The sequence below is a fragment of the Macrotis lagotis genome, chromosome 4, assembly GCF_037893015.1.
Source record: "Macrotis lagotis isolate mMagLag1 chromosome 4, bilby.v1.9.chrom.fasta, whole genome shotgun sequence".
NCBI classification, from domain to species: Eukaryota; Metazoa; Chordata; class Mammalia; order Peramelemorphia; family Peramelidae; genus Macrotis; species Macrotis lagotis.
In genome coordinates, this window is record NC_133661.1 from 248,892,128 (window position 1) to 248,914,940 (window position 22,813).

A 22,813-nucleotide genomic window follows, 5' to 3' on the forward strand; every position below is an offset into this window, starting at 1 on the left:
AGGAACTATAGGATATGAATGAAGAATTAAGTTTACTATTTTCAATTTTTAAAATCTGTTTTATGTATTATGTATTCCCTCTAATTTTTTTACCTCTTTTGATTCTTCTTTCACACCATGGTTAATATGGATATGTTTAACAGTTTTATATATATATATATATATATATATATCATATTAGATTGCTTTCTATTGGGGAGAGGAGAGGGAAGGAGAAAAATGTGAAACTCAAACCTTACAAAAATTATTGTTGAAAAGTTCATATTTATCTAATTTTTAGGAATTTTGAACTTTTTTCATGTGATTTTTTATTGTGAGTTTTTTTAAAATAAAGAGCTACCTATTTATATTTTTGACTCACTTAGAAATTGGGGAATTGTTCTCATTATTATGAATTTGAGTCACTTCCAATAATTTTGTATCTCAGACTTTTGTTTGAGGTTTTTGATGAGATTTTTTTCTTCTAATCCGTCTCATTTCTTTTGACTCTGGATGTGGCTATTGTTATTATACTAAAGCCTTAGCCCATTGAAAATGTTCTGGAGTCAGAGAAATTGGGTTCAGACATCCAATCATGCTTTTTATCTTTATGACACAGTCTCCATGAACCTTAGCTTCCTCATCTATTAAAAATCGGGATTAGAATTGATGGCCTTTTCACAGGTTCCTCCTAATTCTAGATCTCTTGATCCTGGGATCACCTACTATCCAGTCTACAAGAGATGAGCCTCTTCTCAATCAGTTAAGATTGTACTTAGAAAGTAACTTGAGCTTTCCAGCATGGTTGGTAGAGCCTGGAAAAGCTTGAACTCTATGGGTACAGACCTCAAGAATGACCTCATAAGACAATGGAGTAGTAAGTGTGAGTTATTAAATGTAGCTTGGGCACTATGCTTATTCATTTTTGTTTTGTTTTGTTTGATTGTTTTATGGGTTATAGGAAAGAGCTGTATTGAGAACATCTCAACTTAGCCAAATGAGTTCTCTTATGACCAAATTTGATAGTAGACAGGGGTTCAAGGGTATAGTCAGTGACCATGGAATGTTCTGATACTGATGTCCCTGACATGGGTATCAAGCAGATAATCCATGCCTCATGCCACTGAGCTCATCAGTCACAGTGATGTACAACCCCTGTTTGATCAGATAGAAATGAACTAGGCGTGCCCACAGTCCTGCTCCTTCTGCCCACCCCATCCACTCACACACTGGGGGCACAGACAAAGCTGGTAGAAACCACAAAGAGACAATGGGCTAAGTAAGAGTAACATTTACTGAGCGATACAGGACTGAGTACTATGAAGGGCTTACACGGATGGAAATGGGCATCACCCCCTTCGGGATCACTGCATCTGGCGTCAGGCATCTCCTCCATGGGCACCAGCCCCAGGGCGCCCAAGGACGTCCAGCACTTAACACTGACTTACACACATTGGCAATAACTGTGGAGTATTTGTTCGTAACAAACAAACCATAACATATTTATACCATATCACGTCGAGTGATTATATAAATCCATATATATATTGCTGTATAAAACCTTTTTTCTTTTTTGTAAAAAATATTAAAAAAAAAAAGAGAGAAGTGTAAAAATGTGCAGTTAAAGCACTGCCGGGACAGCCAGGCTGTAAACATTAGAGTGAGTATGTGCTTTGGAAGGGCGCCCGCGCCTCAGTGCCCACAGCGAACTCCAACAGGGAGCGAGGTCGTCTGGTCGGGAGGGGTCTTCCCAGGGACGCAGGATCCAGGGGGATGACGATGGAGCAGGGACATGCAGATGGAGGCCACTGACAGCGCTTGTTGGTCCTGTATCACATCCCTCTCCTGCTCTGCTCTATCACTTGGGGGATAAGGGGCTGGGGGGGGGTACTAAAATTGTATTCTGAACTCCATTTGTTTTTTTTTTTTCCCTATTCAACTTTTCCAATGCCAGTAGCTGTCCCAAAGACAGATACACTGATGGGAAATGATGGGAGAAGAGATTGTAGCCATGGAGGTTGGGAGGTCCCTTCCTTCATTCACCCCTTTCTCCCTCATCACTGTCACCCTAGGCACTGGATCATCCCCCTCCCCTGTTTCTACTTTGGTCTCATTTCATCGCTGATCTCAGGTTTCCCTCAACCCTCCCTTCCCCATGTGTTGCTGGTCTGTATTCCACAAAGAAACCCGCTGTATTCTGGCCGTGCTGAGCCTTGTTGCAAAGTTTTTTCACACATAAACAAAGGCCCCCTCTGGGACCCTCTGTCCTCCTCCCTCCTCATCCTCCTTCTTCTTTCTTCTCCCAATCCACTCTCACTTCTTCTCCAGCTGTTCGAGTAGTGGGTTGGCTTCAGACTCGGGGGTCTTGACACTGTCTGTCCTCACGATACACGTGGGACGATGCCGGTTCAGCATCAAGATCAGCTGCTGCCTTTCCTGCTTCAGCTCCTCGATCTGCGCCTTCAGTTCTGCATTCATGAGTTCCAAGCGCTCGGATTCCTGGAGAAACCCAAAAAGAGCCAGTTTTAAATGTGTACCGAAGGATCCTCTAAACGAGGCTACGAGGTGGGGGAGAAAAGGGGCTTGTTGAAACAAAATTCTTTTCACATCTCTCGATCTGTTCTTGCCTACAGAGTCATAACTAGGGCTTCCTCCCAGGGTGCTTAAATGTGGAGGGCACCACCATCATTTATATATAAGGCAATTGGGGTCAAATGACTTGTCCAGGGTCACATAGCTAGTAAGTATCTGAGGCCAAATTTGAACTCAAGTCCTCCTGATTCTAGGGATAGTGCTCCTACCCACTGTGCCATTTAGCTGCCCATCACTTATATTTCTTCAGCAGTTAGAAATAACATTTAATACTTTGATGTTGTGGTTGTTGAATTGTGTCCCAGTTCTCCATAATCGCCTTTGGGGATTTCAAATTGGCAAAGATACTGGAATGTTACATCTTTCTCCAGTTCATTTTACATATGAGGAAACAGACCAAGAGAGTTGAGTGACTTGCCCAAGGACAAGAAGTCAGATATGAATTCAAAGTCCTCCTGACTCCAGGGCTGGCGCTCTATCAACTGTGATACTCAGGTATCCCTAAGCTTAACACTTAACAAAAATAATTAGCTAAAATAAGAAACTACCAGTTGCTTTCCCCCTCTAATAGCATTACCCCAAGATAAGCTCCTCTCTGACCTGACCTCATTTGGTTTCTTCTCCAAATGGCATATAGCAAACTGGGATCTCTTCCCAGGGTTTCAGTTTTCTCATCCATAAAATGATGGCCTTGAACTATGATGAACTTGACCTCCAACTTCCCATCCAGTTTCAATGCTATGATTGTATGATTCTGTGATTTCTCCTGGAGGTCCCCCCCCCCCCCCCCGTACTATCCCAATAACTCTGTTTGTTTTTACAGGCTGATTTGGGAGTGCATTTTGTCCTTGTCTTAGTCACCAGCTTTGATCATTACAACTCTCCAGTTGTTGGTGTCCTCCAGACTGAAGAACCCAAACAGCAGAACCTGAAACCACCATTCTCTAGGGAGCTAGTACTCAAGAACATTGCCAGGTAATCATGGAACCAATAGTGATGAAGCCTATACTGTAACCTTGCAACTAGATTGAGGAATACACAAAGAATAGATTCACCAAAGTCACCTTAACCAAGTCAATAACCATGTATTAAGCCCCTACTGTGACCAGGCACTATACTAAACTGTGGGGATACAAAGGAACTGTCTTCAAGGATCTCACTGTCTAATGGAAGCAGCAACATGCAAACAACCAGGTACCCATAAGATATACAGGAAAAAATAGCCATGATCTCAGAGAGAAGGTGCTAATGTTGAAAGTAACTGAGAATGGTGCCTGACACTTGAAGAAGGCCAGGATGACAGTCAGGAGGCAGAGGAGGGAGGAAGGGAATTCCAGACATAGGAGATAGCCAATAAAAATGCTGAGTCAGGGGATGGAGTATGAGGAACAGCAAGGAAGCCAGAGTCACTGGATTACAGAATGCACAAAATAGAGTAAGGTATAAGAAGATTGGAGAGAAGAAAGAAGCTAGGTTAAGAAGGGCTTTAAACATCAAATGATTTTATTTTTAATCTTGGAAGTGATAGGATAGTACTGGAGTTGACTGACTAGGAGACTGAAGCAGTCAGATTTTCACTTTAGGAAGATTGTTTTAAAATCTTTCAGAAATTTAGAATTAGTTCAGCTAGGAGATACAGTGGATAGAGTAATGGGCCTGGAACCAGAAAGATCAAATCAAGTCTCAAATCAAGTATCTATGTGACTCCAGGGCAAGTCACTTAACCCCTATTTGCCTCAATTCCTCATCTGTAAAATGAGGACACACTAGAGAAGGCAATTGCAAACCAATCCAGAATCTTTGCCAAGAAAATCCCATGGATAGAAGTCTATGAGGTCACATAGAGTCAAACATTACTGAAAAACTGAACAAAACAACACCCCCCCCCGAATTTAGACTCTCCCTTATGTAATTCTTCATGAACTCAAGATGCCCACTAGCAATATTCAAAGTACCTTTTGCCCCATAGTCAAGATTATCTATCTAGGTGGCATAGTGGATAGGTGCCAGCCCTGGAGTCAAGAAGTTTCTTCTTCCTAAGTGCAGATCTGGTGTCAGACACTTACTGTGTGACCTTGGGCAAGTCACTTAACCCCATTGTCTCATCAAAATAATAATAATAATAATGATGATGATGATAATAATAATAATAATAATGATGATGATGATGATAATAATAATAATAATTTTGGTTCTCAGTCACCATAAAAGGAAACTTATAGCTAATTGTGTTTTGGAGCAGTTAGGCCATGCAGTGGATAGAGTAATGGCCCTGGAGTCAGGAGGACCTGAGTTCAAATCCAGTCTCATATACATATATAAAGTAAGAGAAATATATGAGTTCATACTCTCTCTCTCTCTCTCTCTCTCTCTCTCTCTCTCTCTCTCTCTCTCACACACACACACACACACACACAAATAGAAGGTAGTTCTCAGGGAGAGGCAGCTATAGAATACTGGATTATGGATTGGTCTCAGAATATAGATATTATATAGACTTTTTTCAGATCAAGCATGATATAAATGACACAATATATAAATGACTTACCCAGGAGAGACTATAATAGCATTGAGAGGAGGGTAGAAGTCAAGGACAGCAGGAATTAGATTTTGAGGAGAAATGTTAGCACTCTGACAGGCATCAATAAAGCAAGCTCCTTAGGTCCAACTGGATCAATTTAAATTAGGACACCAGGGGTTTCCCTTTAAACGACTACCATATGACAAATGAGTAAATTATTGCTCAAATGGACAGATACTCTGAAAAAGAGTCCTTATTTTGACAGAATCCCCAAAGAAGCACAATGAAGACTATGAGAGGGGGTGCTGCATGCCTATAATCTGTACTACTGAACAAGATTGAGACTAGTGGCCTTGAACTCAGGAGTTATGTGTTACAAAGGGCTAAACTGAATTTGCTCCCGAAATCTGGCACTAATATATTGACACTCTGGAATGGGGGCAAGGGCAAGGTCCCCAGGCTGCCTTAGAAGTTGTGAACTGGCCCAGATCAGAAATGGAGGTCAAGGCTTCTGTGCTGATCAGGAGAGAGATTGGATTTGTGAGTGGCTGCTGTGATTCCAGCCTGGGCAAGATAAAACAAGGAGAGGAAAGGAGAGGGGAAGAGGAAAGGGTGGGGGAGAGGGAAAAAAGGGGGAAGGGGAAGAAGCTGAAGGAGAGGGGGAGAAAGAGAGAAGAGGAAGGAAAAGGAGAGAAGGAAGGGGAAGAAGAAAAGGAGAAGAGGAAAATATGGTGAAGATATTCAATAAGTACCAGACCACCTACTAATCCAAAAGGTTATGGCAGGCTATTTCATCAAGATCAAGATATCATCATATAGCAAAGAAATGTAAACAAAGTAAATGCCTATTTGTCTGGGGAATGGGAACACAAATTGTGGCACTTGATGTAATGGAAGATGATTCAACCATAAGATACTATGATGATAATAACTTTTATTTAAGATAGTGAAAAGTCACAGAGAAGTCAGCTCTCTCCTATACAAATTAATACATACTGAATTATCCCAGCTAGATGGATGATAAAGAGAACTGAAAAGAGATGGAAGATCCTCTAGTTTAAAATTGTACAAAGACAGCCAGAAGTCAGCGAATGTCTGTCAAATTCATAAGAATAAAAAGGGGGAAAGAGAAACCGTGAAGATGAAGAATTCAGAGTAGCATGGGAAGACTGATGAACTGATAAAGTGAAATGTACAGAGCCAGGAAAGTAAAATACATAAAGACTATAATGACATAAGCAGAACGAGCAAGACCCTGTTTGCCTCAGTTTCCCTATCTGTAAAATGAGCTGGAGAGGGAATGACAAACCACTGCAGTATCTTTGCCAAGAACACCTCATGAGTTCATGGGGTCATGAATGGGGTCAAAAACTCCAAGACTCCATGAAACAACTGAACAGCAAAACAAAAAAAATAATGTAAATGAAAGAAGCTGGGAACTATGAGTTTGGAACATTGTATATAGTATCAAACTCAGCTGATGTGTTAGCTAGATTTGCTGAACTGGTTTTCTTTTTTATTCTTATGTTTCTTATTTTTATTTTATCTTTATTTTATTCTTATGTTTCTTTTCTTATCTGCATTTTATTCTTATTCTTATACTTCTATTATTTATTTTATCTTTATTTTATTCTCATATTTATCTTCTGTTCTTACATTTGTTTCTTTTATTCTTATTCTTATTTTATCTTTATTCTTGTACTGTTTATTTTCTTTTTCATCTTTTTTTATATTTATTTCATTCTTATACCATACCGTGTCTATTTTATCTTTATTTTATTCTTCTATTTTTTTTATTTATTGAGGTGGTTCTCGGTGTTATAGAGGGGGAAAGAATATATCTGAAAATGAAGATGATGGAAAATCAAAATGATAGGGGCGGCTAGGTGGCGCAGTGGATAAAGCACCAGCCCTGGAGTCAGGAGTACCTGGGTTCAAATCCGGTCTCAGACACTTAATAATTACCTAGCTATGTGGCCCTGGGCAAGCCACTTGACCCCATTTGCCTTGCAAAAACCTAAAACAAAAAAAATCAAAAAGCTATCAATAGAAAATAAAATTTAAACAAAGATGTCACCATAGATCTTTCAGTCTATCCAGGGTTTGATAAGAGGTTGGGGCAAGTCTGATATTAAAAAAAAGACTATTTACCAGTCAGGGATTGTCACTGACAATTGACAATAGCATCATGGTGAAGTCATTTGATTTGTGATAATGGAAATGAAAGTCTAGAGAGAAACTGAGTGGAGAGGTATGAATAGGGTAAATAAAGGGCACATCTATTCAAAACCAAGGGAAGGAAAAATAGTAAGAATTGAAAAACAGTTGTGGTGACCTTGAAAGCAGGGATTCTTCACCTTTTTCTTTCTTGAGGAGATCTCTGTCAAGCTGGTAAAATCTACAGACCCTTCTCAGAATGTTTTGGAATATGTAAACTAAAACATATCAGATCACAAATGAAACCATCTGAAATAGAGTTATCAAAATATTGTTTTAAAAAATAAGTTCACTGATCCCAGGTTAAGGACTCCTGCTTTAAAGAACATAAATGTTAGCTATATTGTTTTTCTTCTCAGGCTGGGAAGAAGATGAGGTGATGGAATTGAGTCAAATCATTTCATTTTTTATCATGATCATACCAAATAACCACTTCCATTAAACATTTCACAGCTGTGTAGACACAGCTTTAAAGGAACAATGCTCAGGAATAGAGTTCTAATAATCAGATCCTGAGACAACAAATCTAAGACTTCAAAAAGTGAAGGATTCCCAGAGAGGAAGAACTTTCTGGGGGCTCCTCCTTAAGCAGAGCACTGAAAAGTGTTGTGCACAATTGTAGACCTGCCAGTGTGGACCACCACAGAACCTCTGGCAATTCCCCAGATCCAAAGGTTTCTTTTCTGCTCACACTCTTTCAGACCTCTTCACTGGATCTGGAATTGTTTAATCAATATACATAGGCAATGCGGGAGATAACAAGGAGGTATGAACACTCAGATCCTGCCCTCATGAAGTTTATCATCTAAGAACATTCACATAAAAAAGAAAGTCAAAATATGGAATACTCTATATGTGGTCAATGTATACAACATATATGTTATGGCCATTTTGTGTTGTAATTATGTGTTAGGCAATGAGGAGAATACAAATGCAATTTGATGTAACAGATAAAGGGCAGGTTCTGAATTCAGGAATTCCTGAGTTATGTGACCCTGGGCAAGGAGTTTAAGTTCTGTTTGCCTCAGTTTCCTGAATTGTGAAATAAAAGATAATAATAATAACTCCCTCCCTAGGTTACTGTGAGGATCAAATGAGATCAAATTCATAAAGTCTTTAGCACAATGTCTGACAGAAAACAAGTGCTATAGAGATAAATGTTTCTTTACTTCCCCTACCCTAGAAAGGGGAAACAATCTAGACACAAGTACAGAGATAAGTAAGCACCTTGAGGTCAGGAGAGTATTTTTCATTGTATAATTCATGCAATAGGAGACTGCAGCATATATAACAATCAGGATTTTCCCAAAAGACAAAACTGTGTAACATTTGTTGAAATGTCATATTTTCAAAAAGTCCATGTTCAATATAAATCCATGATCAATATAAACAGAGAATATTAGAACTGAACCCTAAGGATCATCTAGGCCAGGCTTTCTTAACCTGGGGTCAGTGAACTTCTTTCTCATCACATTCAACTTAGATCAATGCATACTATGGGAACAATGTAAAGACTAACAAACTGCATTCTGTGGGGGGTGGGGGGAAGATTGGGGGGAAATCGTAAAACTCAAAATAAATAAAACCTTTCTAAAATAAAAAAAGATAATTATATTTCAATGTAATCAGTTTCCTTTGTAATCTTAAATACTTTATTTTATATGTTTAAAGTGTGTTTTAAAAAAAATAAAACCAAATAAAAAAATTTAAAAAAAAATTGGTTGAGAAAGGATCCACAGTATCTACCTGTCTTCCAAAGGTATCTATGTCCCCCCCAAAAGATTAATAACCTTTGATCTATCCCAATTCCTTTATTCTATAAATGAGGAAACTGAAGCCCAAAAGATTAAGCCACTCAGTCATGGATACATGACAGCTAGTTAGCAGCAGCTCTGGGACAAGAATCTTGGTTTCCTGATTCCCAGACCATTGCTCTTTCGATCCACTATCATAAACACATACACATATTTATATATAATATTTTTATATACCAGAAAATTTTTACAATTGTTAAAAATGTAGTAATAAATTAGATCTATTGACAGATCTTTAGATAGATCTACATGATAAAGTATATGTAAGACAGCTAGGTAGTTCTCTTGCTAGAGCAATGAACCTGCAAATCATTTAACTCTATTGGCCTCACTTTCTTCATCTGTAAAATGAACTGGAGAAGGAAACAGCAAACCACTTCAGTACATTTGCTAAGAAAACCCCAAATGTGGTCGTGAAAAATCAGACACAACTAAAATCACTCAATAAAAGTCTCTACTACAACCCTCCTAGGTGACTTTGGGCAAATCATTTCGCATCTCTGAGACTCCATTTATTTAAAAATGGAGGGATTTCCCAAATGATCTTCAGGGTTACATTCCATTTACCATGATTATTCTCTGACTCAATGATTCATTGAGACAGTTTTCTAATAAGCACATTCGCTATACAACCTCAAAGGGCTAGGTATTGGGGATGTGACAATTAAAAAGTGATGTAGACCATGACAGCTAGATGTTGCAGTGGATAGAGTACCAGACCAGGAGTCAGGAGGACCTGAATTCAAATCCAGCCTCAGACACTTAATAATTACCTAGCTGTGTGGCCTTGGGCAAGTCACTTAACCCCATTGCCTTGCAAAAACCAAAACAAAGTGACATAGACCTTATTCTCAAGGACTACATACATACATACATACATACACACAGAGATACAGATAGATGGATATATGGGTATCTGTCCATGTATCCATCTATCTACTTATATTTTACCAGGGGCAAAGAAAGATTGCAACACATTTGGTTGAAGCATAAGAGATATACAGACAAAATGTTGTAGGGATTTTGAAGAAGAGAACACTTTCAGTAGGGAAGGAGACTAAGGCTTCACAGGGAAAAAACTAATTGAGCTAAGCCTTGAAGGATAAGCAAATGGGGCAAGTCATATAAATAAGAATACTGAAAAGTAGAAGGATGGGAGAATGGCGCATCCTAATAATATCTAGAGGTAGAGATGGCCTATAGCATTTGAAAAAGATTTATAGCCCAATCAAGGACAGCTAGGTGGCTCACCTGAGTCTGGGAAGGTTCATCTCTGTAAGTTTAAATTTAACCCTAGACACCTTCTAGCTGCATGACTCTGGACAAGTACTTTATCATCTTTATCTCATTTTCTTCATCTGTAAAATGAGCTTTAGAAGAAAATGACAACGACACCAGCATCTTTGCCAAGAAAACCCCAAATGGGATCACAAAGAGTCTGAAACAACTGAAAAACAACTAAATGACATAGTTCAATTTGACTGAAATGTAAAGAATACAAAAGGAAATAACAGGAACTAAAGGTAAGACAACAGGGAATGGTCAGACTGGGGACTAGAAGTCTAAGAAGTATATAATATGATAAAGGGAAATTTATGAATTCAAGAAATGCTGTGGAGGAAGAACTGACCAGCTTGACAATGGATTGAATATGGGAGCTGAGACAGAGGAAAGAATCAAAGATTACTCAAAGGTATCAACTCTGGATAACAGGATGATAAATGGTACTATCAACTAAACAGGGAAGTTTGAGTCATCATGGAAGCTTGTGAGTAAAGATGATGAATTTGCTATTGGACATATTGAGTTTGAGGTGCTGCTTCAAAAACCCAGGAAGAGATATTCATGGAAAAAATAAAAATTTAATAAGCACTTGTTATGTGCCAGGGCATTGGAGAAACAAAAAACAAGATTAAATTATGGACATTCTACTGGGGGACATCTTTCCAGAAAACATGGATATAGGGACTATATTAGTTGACTGAAGAGGTCCCTCCCAAACTGAGATTCTATGAATCTATGAAGAAATTTCATGTCTTAGGGTTCTGAGAATCAAATGAGTTGATCTTTGAAAAACATTTAGCATGACACTTTACGGACTTAATATAATGATTGTTTTCTTCCTGGTAACCCATAGAATATGCCCTCAAAAACTTAGAAAAGGAAAAAGCATCTCCAACCACCCCAAAGGAAATCCTAATTTTGATTATTATTCAGTCTGTGTAGGGGGAATATAGTATACTGGATTAGAATTCAGATCTCACCTGTGATCCTACAAGTTATTGTCCCCCAAAGGATCTAAGAGGAAGCATGTTACCTAACTCCTGATAGAGAGGTGATAGACACAAGATCCAGAATGAGACATACATTTCCAGACACAGTTCTGATATGGATTTGTTTGGTTCAACTATGCTTTTTTTTTTTTTTTTTTTTTAGTAAGGATTTTCATTCTTTCTTCTGTTTTTCAATGGTGGAGGTAAGGGGAAAAGGGGAGGTTAAGCAATAGTGATGTCAAAAATGAAATAGCTACTGAAATATTTTTTAAATGCAAGAAGATAATAGAAGGAAATTTGGAAGGAAGCACAAATAAGCAGAACAGTTTTGAAAGTAATATATAGAAGATGGCGACAAGAAGGGATCGAGTCTTAGGAGCTCTCTGATAAAATTCATCAGCTAAGGACTCTAACTAAACTTTCGAGAGACAGAATCCACAAAGGGACCCAGTGAGGCAGTTCTCCTACTCAAGGTAACCTGGAAAAGAGCAGAAAAGCTCTGCTCCCCGGGGCGGAGGGACAGCCCGCCAGAGGGGTGGCCCACCAGAGCCAAAGAACTTCAGCCTCCCGGAGGCAGCCCCAGGACGCTGGGGGGTCTCATCTCACAGCAGCGGGGGAGTCTCCTGAGCTGCACCCCGAGGAGCACCGGGCACAAAGTGGGGGAACAGCGAGGGACTTCTGCCAGAGCGAGCACGTGGAGCCCAGCCCTCAGGGCACACAGCCAGCAACTTGGTCTTTCTGCAGCCCAGAACCAGGAACAGAAGCAGGAGCTGGGTAAGCAGGAGCCCCCAGGGCATGAGCCCATTGAGCTAAGGGAGGGGAGTGAAGAGAGAGAGAGACTGCGGAGTTCTGTCCTCTGCCTCTGGAACAGGACTCTGGGGCTCTGAACACATTCAGATCCTGATAGCAGTCTAGGCCCCCCATAGAACAGCAGGGCCCCCCCACCTCAGCCCCGTGGCAGAGGGGAGGCACATATGGTCATTCACAGACCAGGAGGGAGGACAGAGCCTCACACACTGAGACCCTTGTGGGAGTGTCCCAAAAGCTCAAGAAACACCCCAAAACCAGGCCCAGGCTGGGAAAATGAGCAAGCAGAGAAACAAAAAGAAGACTATTGAGAAATATTTTGCAAATGAGCCCAAGAAGGACCAAAATACTCAGTCTGAAGATGGGGAAGCACAAGCTCCTGCATCTAAAGACTCCAAGAAAAACAGAAACTGGGCTCAGGCTATGACAGAGCTCAAAAAAGACTTTGAAAATCAAATGAGGGAGTTGAAAGAAAAACCGGGAAAAGAAAGGAGAGAGATGCAGGAAAAACATGAAAATGTTTTAGTCAAGGAAATCAAAAAAAATTCTGAAGAAAACAGCATGCTAAAAACCAGCTTAGGTCAAATGGATAAAACAGTTCAAAAAGTTATTAAGGAGAAGAATGCTTTAAAAAGCAAAATTGGCCAGATGGAAAAAGAGATAAGAAAACTCTCTGAGGAGAACAAATCCTTCAGACAAAGAATAGAATTCAGGGAGATTGATGAATTTACCAGAAATCAGGAATCAATACTTCAAAACCAAAAAAATTGAAAAATTAGAAGAAAATGTGAAATATCTCATTGAAAAAACAACTGATATGGAAAACAGACTTAGGAAAGATAATTTAAAAATTATTGGAATACCTGAAAGTCATGATCAGGAAAAGAGCCTTGACATCATTTTCAAAGAATTACTACAGGAACATTGCCCTGATATTCTAGAAGCAGAGGACAAAATAGAAATGGAGAGAATCCACTGATCCCCCAGAGAAAGAGATCCCAAAAAACCAACCCCTAGGAATATTATAGCCAAGTTCCAGAACTCCCAAGTCAAAGAGAAAATATTACAAGCAGCCAGAAGGACACAGTTCAAATATCATGGAGCTGCAGTCAGGATCACACAGGACTTAGCAGCAGCTACATTGGAAGCTCATAGGGCTTGGAATACAATTATACCGGAAGGCAAGAGAGCTTAGAATGCAGCCAAGAATGAACTACCCAGCAAGGCTGAATGTCCTCTTCCAGGGAAAAAGATGGACTTTCAATGAACCAGGGGAATTTCAAATGTTCCTTTTGGAATGGCCAGAGCTGAACAGAAGGTTTGATCTTCAGATACAGGACTCAGGTGAAGCATGGAGATTGGAGGAGAGGGGGGAAATATGAGGGACTTAATGATGATGAACTGCATGTATTCCTGAATAGAAAAATGACACTGATAATACTCATATGAACCTTCTCAGTTAATAGAGCAGGTAGAGAGAGCTTTTATAGTTGAAGCACAGGAGAAAGCTGAATTCGAAGATAAAATATGGTGTAAAAATGGAGTCAATAGAAAAAAAGGGAAATGGAATGGGAGAAAGAAAAAGGAGAGGGGGAATAGGCCAAGATATTTCACGTAAGATTTTTTTTGATTACAATGATATGGAAAGGGGGAAGCAAGGGGGAATGAGGGAACCTTTGCTCTCATCAGAGATGGCTAGGAGAGGAAACAGCAAATATACTCAATGGGGTATAGACATCTGGAGTAAGAAGGAGGGGGGAGCAGGGGGAAGGGGTGGGGATGTGAATAAAGGAGGAGAGGATGGACCATGGGGGGTGAGAGTGGCCAGATATAACACATTTTCTTTCTTACTTCTTGCAAGGGGCTGGGATTGGAAGGCCTGCCCAGGACCATAGGGCCAGGTGGATGCTGGGCCTAAGGGGTGGTATGGGGGCTCGGGGCCTCTTGGCCCCAGGACCAGGGATCTGTCTGCTGTGCCACTCAGCGACCCTACAGCAGAGTCAGAGTGAAAGGAGAGAGAAAATAGAGTACGTGGTAGTGGAGAAATAAGAAAGGAGGGAGTTGCGATCAGCAATGGCAATGGTGGAAAAATATGGAAATAACTTTTGTAATGGACTTATCATAAAGAATGAGATCCACCCATGACAGAGTTGTTGGTGTTGGAACAAAGACTGAAGCACATTTTTTGTTTTTATTATTTGGGGGAGGGTGCAGGGCAAGTGGGGCTGGGTGGCCTGCCTGGGGCTACATAGAGGGGTGATCTTTGGGTGTCTGGGGCCGGATTTGGACCCAGGTGCTCCTGGCTCAAGGGCCAATGCTCTGTATGCCACCCAGCCACCCCTACTATTATTACTATTTTATTTTATTTTGGGTCCTTTTTTCAGGTCCTCCTGACTCCAGGGCCAGTGCTCTATCCATTGTGCCACCTAACTGCCCCTTATTTTGCAAATCTTTGTCTTTTTTCCTCCTTATTCATTCATCCATTCATTTGTTTTCTGATTACATGTAAAGATAGTTTTCAACATTCTTTTGCAAATTTTTGAGTACCATATTTCCCCCCCCCCACTCTCTTCCCACCCTCTCCCAAACAATCTGATATGAAACCTTAGTTGTTAATTAATTTTTTATATAAGGCAATGGGGTTAAGTAACTTGCCCAAAGTCACACAGCTAGGCAATTATTAAGTGTCTGAGGTCATGAATTCAGGTCCGGTGCTCTCTCCACTGTGCCACCTAGTTGCCCCAAAACCTTAAAGTCTTTTTTTTTTTAGGTTTTTGCAAGGCAAATGGGGTTAAGTGGCTTGCCTAAGGCCACACAGCTAGGTAATTATTAAGTGTCTGAGCCCGGATTTGAACCCAGGTACTCCTGGCTCCAGGGCCCATGCTTTATCCACTGCACCACCTAGCTGCCCCACCTTAAAGTCTTAAAACAGAATGTCTACCCACCTTTACTTATCTCTCATGTTTATAACCATAGGTTTGTATCTTTGACTCTTCTCCCTCCTTCGCTTCTCAAATAGATGACCTATCTGAACAACTTTTGCATCTCTCCTCTCTTCTTCAGTCCCCTACTACACATTCTCCTATTGCAATAGTCATCTAAACCAGTTTTTCAGCTTCTACTCTTTACCCTTTTCCAATCCATCCTTCACACCTCAAAAATTTTCACTGACTCCCTACTGCCTTCCAAATAAAATTCCAACTCCTTAACTTGGCATTCAAGGCAAGTCTCCACCCAACAACAATTTATATTTTCTCCTATTACTTCTAGCATGCAATCTTTCTGTCTTTCCTTCCTTCCTTCTTTCCATCTTTTTCTTTCTTTCCATCTTTCTTTCTTTCTTTCCTTCTTTCTTTCTTTCTTTCTTTCTTTCTTTCTTTCCATCTTTCCATCTTTCTTTCCTTCTTTCCATCTTTCTTTCTTTCTTTCCATCTTTCCATCTTTCTTTCTTTCCATCTTTCCATCTTTCCTTCTTTCTTTCTTTCCATCTTTCCATCTTTCTTTCTTTCCATCTTTCCATCTTTCTTTCTTTCTATCTTTCTTTCTTTCTTTCTTTCCATCTTTCTTTCTTTCTTTCCATCTTTCCATCTTTCTTTCTTTCTTTCTTTCCATCTTTCCATCTTTCTTTCTTTCTTCCTTCCTTCCTTTCTTTCTTTCTTTCTTTCTTTCTTTCTTTCTTTCTTTCTTTCTTTCTTTCTTCTTCTTCCTCTGCTTCCTCTTCCTTCTCCTTCTTCTTCTTCTTCTTTGACTTCAACTTCCATTGATCAGGACAGATTTTTCTCACGCTCTTTCTTAAGCCATGTGGAGCACCACAGGGCTCCTCCATGCCATGTGGCCAGATAGACTCTCGACTCTTTCTCTCTCTCTCTCTCTCTCTCTCTCTCCCCCTCCCTCCCTCCCTCCCTTCCTTCCTTCCTTCCTTCCTTCCTTCCTTTTTTCAGAGGCAGTTAGGGTGAAGTCACTTGCCCAGGATCACACAGCTCACAAGTATCTAAGGCCACATTTGAACTCCCAGGCCCCATCTCTACCCACTGCATTACCTAGCTGCCTCATGCAATCTATTTCAACCAATGCCCTCCAGTTCTCTCTTCCCCTATTCAATCACTGCTTCCTTCAGAAAGCCTTCCCAGATCCACCAAAAGGTGACAGTCTTCTACAGACCTCACACTGCACTCTCTTTGTAACTCATGTGTCATTATATACTGAGAAGCAGCTGTCTATAGAGGACCAACCTTGGACTCAAAAGACCTGGGTTCAAGTCACATGGAAGCCATGTGAACATGGGTAAATCGAGCAACTCTCTAAAACTGCATTGGTAAATGGCAAGTTTGGACCAAAAAATTTATTTATTTCAGCATTTCTTATTGCTATAGGGGCAGTTAGGTGGCACAATGAATGGATAGAATCCCAGACCTAGAGTCAGGAAGATCTTAGTTCAAATCTGGTCTCAGTCATTTATAACAAGTCACTTAACTCTGTTTGCCTCAGTTTCCTCATCCACCAATAATCTGGAAAAGGAAATGACAAACTGCTCCAGTATCTTTGTGAAGAAAACTCCAAATGGGGTCATGAAGAGTCAGACATAATTGGAATGACTGAACAATAAATAGATTGTTAGAATCCTTTAAAATTTCCTTCTTAAGCAAAGCTCTACTGTCCCTACTACCTTAAATACCCCTCTGGAACCTATGATCTTAACCTCATTACCTGGAATTAAGCAACCAAAAACATGGATAACATTAGCCTCTAAGGGCCTAAGCCAACCACTCAAACTAGCATGTGCCAATGAACCCAAGCTCTAAAGAAAAACAGTCATTCATTCATTCAACAAATATTTATTAAGCACTTATTGCATAAGATGGTCTGTGCTGGTCACTGGGAGGGATACAAAGATAACAGACTTGGTCCATGACTTTAAGGAACAGTGAGTTTACAATAAACAAAATTACTTCTACTTTTCTTCCACAGGGATCCATGGTAATGGATTCTCTTTTGATGGGAAGATAATGGATGCTTTAGTGATAATGAGAAGTGAGGGGTGAGTGAATGCATGGATTAGAAGGGTACAAAATAGCTTTGGTAGATAGAAGTAGATATCTCCCTGGTTTTCTTCACATGTGGAAATTTCTGCCAGTCTGGTGATCTGCCTGTCTGCCCTCAGGGAGAAGAGTGGTCCGTTCTGACTAACCTACTACACTCACCCTTTGCAGAAACTCTGTCCTTTCTTTCTTTTTGTTCCGGCATCGAGCTGCTGCTACTTTGTTCTTCTCCCGGCGCCTTTTCCTCCGCTCCTCTTCCTCATCTAGCTGTTAAGAGCAAACATAAGAGTTGAGAAAACACTCTCTTGCTGAGGTAGAGGATTATGGGTATGGAATATGACATATATACTATCAAACAAAGCAGACACACACAAACAATGCACTTAAAATTGGGAAACAGGGAAAAATATCTTTTAGCAGGCTTCTCTGATAAAGGTATTTAAGATATATAAGGAACTGGTTCAAATTTATAAGACCAAGAACCATTCCAAATGACCAATAATTAGAGAAATATAAGTGAAAACATCTCTGAAGTTCCATTCCATATCTATCATGTTGGCAAAGATGATAATAAAGTAAAATGACAAATGTTGGAGAGGTTTCAGGAAAATAGGCATAAAAATGTACTGTTGGTGGGTGGAGTTATGAATTGGTCCAGTGATTCTGGAAAACAATTTGGAAAAAAAGTCAATAAACTGTGTATATACCTTTTCACTCAGAAAGAAAACTGCAAGGGCAACTAGGTGGCATAGTGGATAGAGTACCAGCCCTAGAGTCAGGAGGACCAGAGTTCAAATCTGACCTCAGATACCCCCCCCATTTTTTTTTTAGTTTTTGCAAGGCATTGGGGTTAAGTGGCTTACCCAAGGCCACACAGCTAGGTAATTATTAAGTGTCTGAGGTCAGATTTGAACTCAGGCACTCTTGACTCCAGGGCTGGTGCCCTATTCACTGTGCCACCTAGTCTCCCCCATGGCCTCATACACTTAATAGTTACCTAGTTGTATAAACTTGGGCAAGTCACTTAACCCTAATGCCTTGCCAAAAAAAAAAAGAAAGAAAGAAATAAAACTTCCAGCTCTGTATCAAAGAAATCAAAGAAAGAAGAAAAGGATTCATACATACAAAAATTTTTATAGTAGCTTTTTTCACATGGCATAGAACTAGAAACAGACATGATGACCATCCATTGTAGAAGAGTGGAACAAATTTTGGCATAAGGATTATGATAAAAATACCTAGCATTTATACGGGCTCAGGATTTATAAATGCTTTATACATGTTATCTCTTTTGATCCTCTGTAAAGGATGTATCATTATTCCTGTATTACAGAAAAGAAACTGAGATTGAAAAAGCTAAGTGACTTACCCAGAATCACACAGCTATTATAATAAGTCCAAGGCCAAATTTGAACTTATGTTTTCCTAATCAAAGTCTAGCACTTTATCCTCTAGGATATATTATTGTTCAAGAGACTATTTTAAAGAAACCTCTAAAGACTTGTATGAATAGAAGAAGAGTGAAGTGAGTAGAACCAAGAGGACAATGTACACAATAATAACACTGTTAAAGAAAACAACTCTAAAAGAATACAATAATAAAACAGGAAAACAACTCTAAAAGAATATAACAACATTGTAAAGGAAAACTACTCTAAAAGAATTAAGAACTCTGATCAGTGAAATGACTAACAATGATTCCAGAGGACCAAGGATGCAGATAGGATCCATATCCTGCCAGAAAAATGATGGAATTATACTTACATTTTGGTCATAGTCAATGTGGGAAATTTGTCTTGTTTAATCATGAACATTTGTTACAACAGTTTTATTTTTCTTTTCAATTTTAAGGAGAAACCTGAGTAAGAAATAGCTAGAGCTAGGGTTGTCCACAAAGAAATAAAGTTGAAAGAAACAAAATTGAAGTTTTTTTTTAATGTACAATATTGAAGTGATTTTTTTTTAACGTACAAAAGAGGACAGAAGGAATCAGAAGTAAGCCAACTTTGAAAGTTATAAAGGGCTAATCACAGGCTCCTTAATGTAGTTAGAAGGGGCCTTATAGGCCATGTTGAATTATTATATAATTAAAAAGAAAAGCAAGCTGTAGATAACAGAAATGTACAATTTAAAATTCAATCTCCTTTTTCAATCTCCACTGTGTATATTGAAATGCTCATTTTTGTTTGTTTTTGTTAAGGTCAGAAGTTTGATGAATTTTTTGGACTGGATGATCAGGTTTTATTTTTCTCTTTTGTTTTAAATCTGTTATAAGATATGACTTGCAAGGTATGGGGGGATGGGAAATTTTTAGAAAGGAAGATGATATAAAAACAAAAGACATCAACAAAAATAAAATGTTTTTGAAAAGCACAAACAGCCACAGTCAGATTAGAGAACCAGGCAGGGCTGCTGGGTCCCAATAAGACTACCTGCTAAGACTGAGCCTTACCTATTCGTAGCAAATATCTCCTTTAAAACCAATGCAAGGGATGTACCTTAGGTTGCCAGACCAAATGACTCTGGGCCTGATAAGAAGGCAAGTTCTCCATATCAAGGCTAAGTCTTCAAGAAAGCCAGTGGCAAACTTTCCCAAGCATCCAAGGCTAATCTCACAAGACTGAAGGGACTGAAGCTGCAGCTTGGGTACTATCAGCTTTCTGTAAAAAGGGTGGCAGCTCAATATGAGATGAAGCCAAGTTTTCTGCTGTCATCCTAACCCAACCCATGCCCTCAGGGCAGATTTTCCAGGTCACTGATTTTCAGATACTTCCTAAAAAAAGGCTCCTTTTGGCATAGGCTCAAATTTCACAACTCCTCTTTAAATTTTCCTTTCCCATCATATCTTTTATAAGCACTGCTTTAATCTGACCATATTGCAGAATCTCATTTTTCATCCTCTCTTATGTATATAAATACCTCTCAGATTCTGCTCCTTTTTCTTCTGAATAGTCTCTTGAAATCCCCTTTCATTCCCCTTCCCATTCCGCACCGTTCCTGATTTTCTCTCTCTCCATAGTTGGTACCTATTTCCCCTAAAGTCCTATATTAGAGGATCCCTTCAGGTTCCCTAAACCACATTTTAGGATATACATTTGTTCCAAAAGCTTCAGTGGCTTCCTATTACCTGTAGGATAAAATACCAATTCCTGTTGGGCATTTAAAGCCTTTTACAGTCTGCTTCAATCTACTTTTCCAGACTCACTTTAGGCTTCAACCAAGCCGTTCTACTTGTTCTTTATACACCGCAGTTCATCAAGACATCAACAATGGCCATTCCCCAAGCCAGAAATGCTTATCTCCATCCTTCTTCCCTTCAAAATTCAAATGCAATCTCTTAAATGTCACCTTTCCTGTCTCTCCCAGGTGCCAGGGACTTCCTCCCTCCCCAATTAAACTGTAAATATTGTTTATTTACTTATAAAAGGTAAGCTTCCTAAGAGGAGGAATGGTTTCATTTTTGTCTTCACATTCAGAGTACCTAGCCCATGGCAGATATTTAGTATTTATTAAATTGAAATAGAACCCCAGCTTTAGGGAGATCAGCCTGTTCCTTGGGAATTTTTTGGTTTTTGTTAAAAATCTTTTCATGATGATGGTATTCTATTTAAGTTAAGAATTAAGGAATCCATGGAGGTGACATAGTAGAGAGGACCAGGCCTGAAGTGAGGAACTGATTCCTCTAACTAAGTTCAAATCTGGCCTCAGAACCTTGCTAGCTGTGTGACCCTAGGCAAGTCACTTAAACATATCTATCTCAGTTTCCTCACATGTAAAATGATCTGGAGAAGGAAATGGCAAGAAAGTACCAAGAAAACTCCAAATGGGGTCACAAAGACATGACTAAACAACTGAACAACAACAACAACAAAAAGGAAAGAACATAGTCACTATCAAGATTGTCTTTAAACTCCCCCAACGCACTATTATTAACTTGAACTCAGTATCATACTTAAAAGTGCTCAGTTGGCTACCAACAGAAATTATAACTAAATGGTACCACATGCCTTTCTGATCTTGGGACACTAAAGGGTCAACAACTGCTTGAGAAGTCACCAAATCCCAACAGGCTTGCCAACTCTCTCACCTCCAGAGCCAGGAATGTGATTCTAGCAGCCTCAGGCCTGGACTGAATGCATACCCGGTTGAACAAGATTCCAGCCAAAAAGTGAATAGCTCCAGTCACCCAGAAACACAAGCATCCTCTGAAAGGCCCAGGGCTGAGGACCCCACCTCATGATACAGAGCTTACAGCAGTACCAAGTCCAGTGGGTTCTTCTACGGTATACCTCCTAGGCAGAGCCTAGAGAATCCTGTCCTAGTCTCACTCCACATCAGGATACTGCCTAGAGAGAAAGACCACTAGCCATCATCCCTGAGCACAATGCCCCAATTATCCCCTGAACCAGGAAAGGGGCAGTGGATGGTAAATGGGAACCATGACAAAATCTTCACAACTTAACCTCAGCCAGAATAAGGCTGAGGTAACTCTGACAGGGAGAGGAAAGGGAAGGAACTAGAGGAAGTAGCTGCCTACAGTGCAATCCCACTCATGGTCAAGGAGGTTTACCCACAAACTGCCAAGATGGTATGCAACCAGGGTATATTTGCTGCTGGACAAATAAAACCTTGAACCTCCCTCCTACCCTATACCACCTCATCCTTTCATGGTCTATAGTGATCAAGTCATGTTTCCCCATCTCTCATTATGCACAAAAGCTAATCCTTTCCACTAGGTTTTAGAAACTATGAGGCCTGGCCCATAATCATGATGAAATAGCAGCTAATTTACTCTTCATTGAACTTCAAACTCTCTAAAGCTAATCTCTAAGAGAGTAAGTTGCAGAATCTGTTGGTAGAAAGAATTTCCTCACCCTGGAATTTTCAATAATGATGGAAATCGCAGAACCAGACTTAACATATTATTTTCATTTTCATCTTCATCATCATCACCATCACCATTGAGTATTGTTATATAGTTCTTTTCCCCCCACCATTTGTCAAAAATCAACCCTCCTCTTAGCCCTTACCATCCCCCTACTTCAGTCAGGTAGTCTCACCTATAGCTTACCTGTCTCAGGTCGGTTAAGCTTGGGGATAGGTTCTTGTCTTCACAACATGAGAAAACTCATGAGCATTTTTTAAGACATTAGCAAATGTCTTTTTGAAACAGCTGATGGGGGGGTGGCTAGGTGGCGCAGTGGATAAAGCACCGGGTCTTGGAGTCAGGAGTACCTGGGTTCAAATCCGGTCTCAGACACTTAATAATTACCTAGCTGTGTAGCCTTGGGCAAGCCACTTAACCCCATATGCCTTACAAAAACCTAAAAAAAAAAAAACACTGCTGATGCTTGTACCTGTTGCTCATATTTCCTGATTGGTCCTTGGTCCTTTATTTTCTGGGTTCCTTGATGATCCCTTAAGGTTTGTTCTATCCACTAAGATTCCAGTCCTATTTCCTGGCTGTGACATTTGGTGCCAATGTCTGACTCTACTCTCTACTGGTGATACTGGCCCTAGAGTAATAGCTTCCAGGTTTATTCTGAAAGGCAAGTTGAGGCAAGACAGAGT

General features: G+C 39.9%; 1 protein-coding gene across 1 annotated transcript in view; it reads right to left on the minus strand.

Annotated features, from left to right (window-relative positions):
• Window positions 1-1,255: 1,255 nt before the first annotated feature.
• The window catches only part of JDP2 (Jun dimerization protein 2), a 30,831-nt gene continuing 9,273 nt past the window's right edge, over window positions 1,256-22,813 (minus strand). The window contains exons 2-3 of the mRNA XM_074236277.1: window positions 17,405-17,509; window positions 1,256-2,478 (exon numbers count right to left, since the gene is read on the minus strand). Of these exons, the coding sequence (XP_074092378.1) occupies window positions 2,293-2,478; window positions 17,405-17,509 (291 nt within the window). The 3' untranslated portion in view covers window positions 1,256-2,292. The remainder of the gene's footprint in view (window positions 2,479-17,404; window positions 17,510-22,813) is intronic.